The 7716-nt window shown below is 33.4% G+C and overlaps 1 protein-coding gene across 1 annotated transcript; it reads left to right on the top strand.

Annotated features, from left to right (window-relative positions):
* The first annotated feature begins 1239 nt into the window (after positions 1-1239).
* On the top strand, positions 1240-6407 carry LOC111638202 (cytochrome P450 4C1-like). Its single transcript, XM_023383874.1, has 10 exons — positions 1240-1387; positions 1454-1539; positions 1605-1795; positions 1876-1945; positions 4441-4567; positions 4629-4826; positions 4896-5069; positions 5527-5593; positions 5674-5853; positions 5916-6407. Exons 1-10 carry the CDS (start codon positions 1262-1264, stop codon positions 6071-6073), a joined length of 1377 nt encoding a protein of 458 aa, XP_023239642.1. The 5' UTR covers positions 1240-1261; the 3' UTR covers positions 6074-6407.
* The last annotated feature ends 1309 nt before the right edge of the window (positions 6408-7716 follow it).

Consider the following 7716-nt stretch of genomic DNA (forward strand, 5'->3'; position numbering starts at 1 on the left):
TTTCAGATCAGAAAGTTCAGAAGTTCAGAATCAAGATCAGTTCAGAAGTTTTCAGATTCAGAAAAGTTGAAAAATAAACATAAAGATATCATAAACAAAAAAATAAACATAAAGATATCATTACTCCAAAGTTCATGTTTTAAATAAATTTATAAGCAAAGCTTCGAAGTTATCAGATTTCTTTTGAAAATAGCTTGTTTTTTATTTAACCCACTTAATTAAACTGTTGCGTTGTTGATGATGTTTTAAATTCTGGACTGCTTTAATGAAGTTTAAGAAATTAAATTTTCAATTAGATACGTATTTAAATAACTTTTTTTCACACAGATCGCAACTAAACACAGTCGGCTTCCAGTTGACTAAATACATTTTTATTTTATGGACTGGCAGGCTTGCCTGCTGAGTACCGACATTCTTCACAGTCTCAAGTACAATAAGTACTAAAATAATACACGATAATGTTATCCAAATTAGGTGGTACGCGAGGCTTTGAAAACAGGCACAAGTTTCTCACTAAAATTGGCAATTTATGTTTCAGCTGAAATGTCTTATTTGCATCTTATTTGCACGCTGCTTCCATGTTTACTGAAAGGTTAGGGCCACTGTTGTTATTGTTTTATTGGACAAATAGATGCCATGCAGTTAATGGGACGCCAGGTTTTCTGTATCAGCAACTGTACTTAAAAGAAAGTTAAAAACTCCTTTTCTAGGCTATATTGCATTCTTTACTATTAATTATTAAACCGTTTCTTCTAATATCGAAATACGTATCATCAAGAATGAAAAGGGTTGAATACAATGTGATGTATAAAAAACAGTGTTTATATCAATATCTATGCAATTCATATTATCGTTTAAGTTGTTTTCGACACAACTGATAATCGCGATAATTATTCTCGAGATAAATAATTTAAACCTGATTGCCTATCGAAAACAGAAGCAAAGTAAAAATGGTCGTATTCAGTATAGAAAGTGTTTACGAATGGAAATTACTTATTGGATTTGCAATATTTCTTTCAATTCTGTATATATGGAAGAAAAAGAGCAGAAATAAACAGGGAGACGAAATACCACAATTCTCTAGTTGGGCTTATGTTTGGAATCTGATTTTCTGTCCAGTAAAGGCTCAGGATTTTCGAAAACTTTGCGGAACTTGTAAGTATGAACATTCATTTCAATGTTGTAATAAACTTTTTAACATTTAATTAATAAATTTGTTTTACAAATAACGATTAATAAAACGTAACGCTTTATTTATTCAATGACTTTTCTAGTTATAGTTCAAATATTGAGTTCTGTGTGTATTATATCCTTCAAAGAGAAAGTAGCGAAAATTTCTTGGGGTGGATATCATTATATTGCGTTATGTCATCCCGAATCGGCTCAGGTATAATTGTTTTATCACATATTGTTTATTTGTTTTTAAACGATAAATATCGATTGTTTAACACAGGAAGTACTGAAGAGTTACACCGTAATCAACAAAGATTGGATTTATAATATTCTTCATCCCTGGCTGGGGACGGGTCTTTTAACAAGGTAAACGATGATTGAATTTGTCACATTAATTAAAGTATTGATTTATTTGTTTACAATCGAAACAGTTCGAACGATAAGTGGAGAAATCGTAGGAAATTGTTAACTCCGGCATTTCATTTTCGAATTCTCGAAGATTTTCAAGGAATTTTCAACGATCAGTCAAACATCTTAATTGAAAAGTTGAAGAAGAAAGAGGAAAACGAAGAATTTCTTATGGACGAATTGATTACGGTTTGCACTCTGGATGTTATCGGAGGTAAGAGTTATTCAATGTTTACAGGTAAGACATTGTTGAAATTAAACACGCTATTTATGAATGTATATTAATACTCATAGATTCGGCAATGGGAGTTCATACTAACGCTCAAGACCGATCTGATACTGATTATGTTATTGCCATTAATGAGTAAGTTAAAAAGATTCTTAAAGAGAAATCTGAATAGAATGTTTCCATTCACGTTTATTTTTAACTTGTTTCTCTAAATTACTAACTCAAGATTTTCTAGAGATTTCTTTAATTCCGCCTTAATCAATATTTTTGTTTTTGAATTATAAGATGGGGGGGCGCTTCCGACGTTTGTCAGTGTTGGTGTGTTTTTTGAGAGAGCTGTTTTTATTGAATTACAGTATAGCGCTTTGGATATGTATGTTTCTACAAAGTGTGTGGTTCTTTATCTTGGTTTCACTAAAGATTTTGATATATATTTAGTATTACGTGCTTTATTAATAACTGGAGATATTGAATCTAACCCTGGACCGATGTCTCGCACTCCACCTTCTTCCCCTCTTTCAAAGTTGTCCATATCAGCTGTTGGAAAACGTCAAAGATCTCCTAGTGAACCGACTTTGAAATCTCAGCGATTGGAATCTTTTTTTCCTCCTTTGGCTTCTTCTTCAAATGTACCCCATAATTTATTTTTTTGTTAGAGGAAAAATTTGATATCATTTTGACTAAACTCGAAGATTTATCTACTAAATTCGAATGGCTGGCAAATTTGCATAAAACTTTGAACAACATCTCTTCAATGTAGAGAAGAAGGTAGAAGAAATTTCTAATTTAAATACCTGATTTACTGCTTTGACTTCCTATTTCTTATATCTTTTGGATTCATCTATAAATGAACGTCAGAGAAATAATATTGTTATTGCTGGATTAGAGGGAAACTCGTCTGAATTTCTGTCTTTGGTTTCCGATATTTTGCTCTCTGTTAAAAGACCTAGTGGCGACTCAATTTTGGTAAAAGATCTTAAAATAATCTCAAAAAATAAATTGGTCGTGGCTAACCTTGATATTGTCTTCGATAAAAAAACTCATTTACCGGAATGTTCATAATATTCAGAAGAGGAAAGTATGTTCTAGGGTAAAGTTTTTTGACGATTTATACTGGAGATCGAGAATTAGGAGAAAAAATATTTTTCCTTTTTATCAAGAGGCTAAGAAGACCGGAAAAGATGCGTTTATGAGAGCTGATTGTCTAACAATAAATGGAGAAAACTTTACGTTTGATTTAACAAACAATAAGTTGATGAAAAACTGAACCTTTTTTATCACCAGGGAAGTCGTCGGATCTTTGAAGGGACGAGAATTAAAAACTCCAACTGTTGTTCCTTATTCAGAGGTTTTCTATACGCTAAAGGTCTTGTCATGGAACAGTCAAAGTTCATTGTTCGCCAACTTTTCTGACAAGAATTTTGTTGATTTTGTATCATATATCATATTGTTGGTATAACTGAATCATGGATGACTTTTTTGGTGGAAACCTTTCTTTCATTATTGGACTCCCAATTTTATTTTACTGAAATGCTAGCTCATAAACTTGAGGGACCTGGAAGTCCGTCTGGAGGTTTGTTTTTAATGGTTTCTCGGAAACTTGGTAAGTTAGAAATTTGTCACATCTCTGATAATTTTATTATGGCTAAACTTATATTTGACAAGCTTCTGTTTAAGGATCGTCCTGGGCTCTTAATTGTTCTGGTCTATATGTCTATTCAGAAATACGATTCATTAATCGAGTACCTTGATAGATTGATTCTGGATTTTAAGGATGATTATGACATTTTGATCCTTGGTGGTTCTAATGCTGGAATTGCTTCTGTGGGATTAGCAGTGGGCCACTGCGCTCATCCCAAATTACCACTTACTCTGCAACAGGTTGGTAAAACCCGTTCTCGGCTTGTCGGATGGCTAGGAGGGCAAAAATTTGAGTGGGGAGTGCGTCGGTGAGTCGGCAGGTGTCCCTCAGAGACAGGAGACAGGTTTAAAAACAAAACAAGCATTTATTTATATAACTAAGCTAGGATACATAGGTTAAATGCGATTAAATAAATTCACTATACAAAACGGACGCTCTAATAGCTTTACCTGCTAGTCTGGGAGAGAGTTCACAAAGCTCTAAAAAGTACAGATACCTCTATGTGGATATGTCTAATATAGAGTTTCTCATTTCCCGGGAAATTTGCCTCCAGCGGGATTACGAGAAAAATAATTTCTTTTCCCGGGATCCCGGGAAATTCCGGGATGAGATAGTAAAATAGAATTTCATATGAATAAAAAAGATCATACAGGAATATCATAAATTTGAATAATTTAATTTATTTTCTAGTAAGTAACTAAAAGTGTAGGGCCAATCTCANTCATTTTAGTCCTGTGATTTTTATCCATGTCAGATTAACATATATGCTCTGTCTCTCTCTGAGAGTCCTGTTCGGGCCTCAAATTAATCGCATTATCACAACTTTTTCTACGGTATTTGTTTTTACAGATTAAAAATGTAACAAAATAACTTCCTTATATTATATCTTAAATATGCTTAATGTATTTATTAAAATAATTTTAAAAGTTTGGAAAATTTTTGTTACTTAAAATATTTATAATATACCGAATTGTGTTTCATAATTTAGAATAACATCCTCAATTATTCAATGGTTCACAAAGCCTTGGTATTGGTTCAGTCCCATTTTTAACTTGAGTCCATTAGGAAGAAAATTTCACAAAGACATTGAAACCGTTCACGAATTCGACAGAAAGGTAAGTTTATTTGTTTTCATTGTTAAACCACTAACGTGATTAAAGAATGAAAACAATTCAGGTAATTAGAGAAAAGAAACAGAAAATGATAGAAGAACTGGAAGACAATCAAACAATCGACAACTTTCAAGAAGAGAAAGAAGTTATAGGGATGAAGAAGAGGCGAGCATTTCTGGATTTACTACTTTATCATCATTTAACGGATGGAAGTCTCAACGAAGAGGATATCAGAGAAGAAGTCGACACTTTCATGTTCGAAGTAAAACGAGTTTTATTCACAAATTTAGAAATAAAAAAGTTTGTGTTTAAAGAATTTTGTTATTTTTAGGGACACGACACGACTGCTATGGGAATTAGTTGGTCTCTTTATCTGCTCGGATTGCATCATGATATACAAGAGAAAGTTTACCAGGAACTGCAGGAAATTTTTGGTGAAGACATGGATAAATCTATTACGACCGATGAGCTTAAAAGAATGAAGTATCTGGAATGTATTATCAAGGTAATCCTTTAGTTTTAAACTTATAGGTGGGCATAGATGACACTGTTAGATAGTGTCTTACGGCAAGGACGATTGAATATTTCCGATGTTTTCTAGCCTTTTTCTGTTTCGTTGTATTCAGAGAACTTTTTGTAATTACAGTCTACTTATAAAATTGCAATTTAAATTTTTTTATGTATAAACAAACCAGACTCTTAGCTAGTAGAGACTATCGGATGGCTAAAATCCCTCAGATTCGTCAGTAGTGTCCATATACAAGATAAATAATATAAACTTTCATCACGTAATCTTACGCCACTTTTACTTATTTCCATATTTAAATAGTAGTTAGTAGATCTACTGCTAGAAAAATAGCAACCACAATTTTTAATATTCCCTTCTAATTCTTCTTGAAAAAAAAAATTGATTCAATTATCAGGTACTCGATAACATTTTTAAAATATCGGAGTAATTTCAGGAAACACTCAGGATCTATCCTCCGGTTCCATTCATATTCAGAAAAAATCCTTCCGATATGAAAGTAGGTATGTATTGCATTTTGAAAGTAATTACACATTGGAGCAATGGCATAAGTTGCAACGAAAACAATTAAATTTTCTTTTAGGTGAATATATCTTGCCGGCAAATTCGTCTCTTGCAGTAAACATTTATGGGATTCATCACAATCCAACCGTGTTTGAAAATCCCGAAGTGTTCGATCCGGATCGATTTCTGCCAGAAAACTGCGAGAAACGTCATCCCTTTGCATTTATACCATTTTCTGCCGGTCCACGAAATTGCATAGGTGAGTAATCGCGACACAAGACAAAGGCTTTTACGTGTTTGTAACCATTTACTTTTGTTCAGGTCAAAGATTTGCCATGATGGAGATGAAGACAGTTTTAGCCAATTTTATTCGTCATTTTCGAGTAAAGTCTTTGGACCATAGAGATAAGATTTTCGAATCTGGTGATGTCATTCTTCGTCCGAAATTCGGTATGAGAATGACCATTAAGAAACGGTGAAAATTTTCCTTTTCTTGTACATATTAAATCTATAATCTATCTATAAGTCTCCATCTTCAACAGAGAGTCGTAGAATTCTAAAAATTTTAAGTCCTGTTTCAGGTATTCTAACTTAAAAATGGAGAAATTATTCATATTTGAAATTATCAAGTAAATACTACGACCTTCTTCATCATTATTTACGTTTATTCGTGAAAATCGATATTATTATTTTTGTTTCGTGTTTATAGTACAGTAGATCGTCGTTTATCCGAATCACTTGGGACTGGGGTCGTTCGGATAATTTATTATTTTTCGGATAACCGATTACGTACGAAAAAATATATTAACCTATCCCGTGTTGAAATTTTTCTCCGTTGCGTGTCGCTTCGCGTTGAATTTTCGTCGATGTTAAGCCTAACGTAAACTTTTTAAAATAATAATCGTGGCTATTGTATCGTAAAAAATTATTTCTTTATTTTTTGCAAACAAAATAAATATATTGAAGAATGTAAAAACAAACAAAATTATACTTTAGAAGTTAATCTAGTATCAAAAACGTTTGATTCAGCATGACACAGTCCTCAGAAAAACACCACGCAAAAGGCCAGTGCTGCCAGCTAAAACACACAATCAACAAAAAAATATTCGGGTAGCCCAAGATATAGCCAAAGATTGCAGCACCACAGCACTAGCGAAAATTTAAATTTGCTGACTGGAATTCTTTCGGATAAACGACGCTCTACTGTAGTTACACCTCAATACTGTATATAGTTTACATAGTTATTCTGTATAATTTTCATATGAAATTTTACACAAATAATTGTTTCTATTTATTTTACTTTTATGTATACAAGAAAGCTTTTGTATTCGTATAAACAACAGAAGTTCATATGTAAATAAATCATTATTCTATCGATTTGCTTTTTTTTTATTTATTGTAAAATGCAAATTTATATACAGTACTTGTACTGTACATTCAGTTCTTCGAATTCTAGATATTTGTTAAAGTTTTTTGTCTTGTTTGATTTGGTTTATTCGTTACGGCAACGCAACACATGGGAAAACTCTCGGGAGGACCTTTGTAAAAAACTGACCATAATTTAAGTTTTACTAACGTGAAGAAAACCCAAAACACGTTGGTTCCCACGAACTACCAGTGTTCAATGGTCTAATCCACTCGACCGCTGATGGACGTTTCATTTGTATATGTGGGTAGCCTGAGGTAGGACGAAGTCGTACCTCTTTTTGATAGGCAACAGTTTGGTGAGAACTGCCCACTTGTCAGTGGATGGCTTCTTTATGGTTGTTATATCCCGAAAAGTCGGGATTCTTTTGTCAGGTCGAGTTGAGTAGGTGAGAGGGGTCGTCGGTAAGACGTTGATACTCGATTTAAAGACACCAATTAACAAAAAAACAAGAATTTATTTAGACGATAACATAACTAACATAAATACATTGAGCTTATCTCGAGCAGACACGCGGAAGTGGAGGGAAACGCGCCGAGAGAGAGTTTACATTAATGGGTATCATACCTCTACGATGTGAGATCGGAGCGTCGGACGTTTTCTAACCGGATCGGACAAGTTGTCTTGAGGAACGGACGGCGGCGATGAGGATCGGCACGGGTTTCCGGCGATCATGAACTGAAATAAAATACACTT

The sequence above is a fragment of the Centruroides sculpturatus genome, unplaced genomic scaffold (assembly GCF_000671375.1).
Source record: "Centruroides sculpturatus isolate CEXI.00-Female unplaced genomic scaffold, Cexi_2.0 scaffold1049, whole genome shotgun sequence".
NCBI classification, from domain to species: Eukaryota; Metazoa; Arthropoda; class Arachnida; order Scorpiones; family Buthidae; genus Centruroides; species Centruroides sculpturatus.

Bases quoted from the DNA above. Each gene is read 5' to 3' on its own strand.
- LOC111638202 (XM_023383874.1), top strand. From the start codon at position 1,262: ATGACTTTTCTAGTTATAGTTCAAATATTGAGTTCTGTGTGTATTATA. The intron at 4,568-4,628 runs GTAAGTTTATTT...AAAACAATTCAG, and splicing joins TTCACGAATTCGACAGAAAG to GTAATTAGAGAAAAGAAACA. The intron at 5,594-5,673 runs GTATGTATTGCA...ATTTTCTTTTAG, and splicing joins TCCTTCCGATATGAAAGTAG to GTGAATATATCTTGCCGGCA.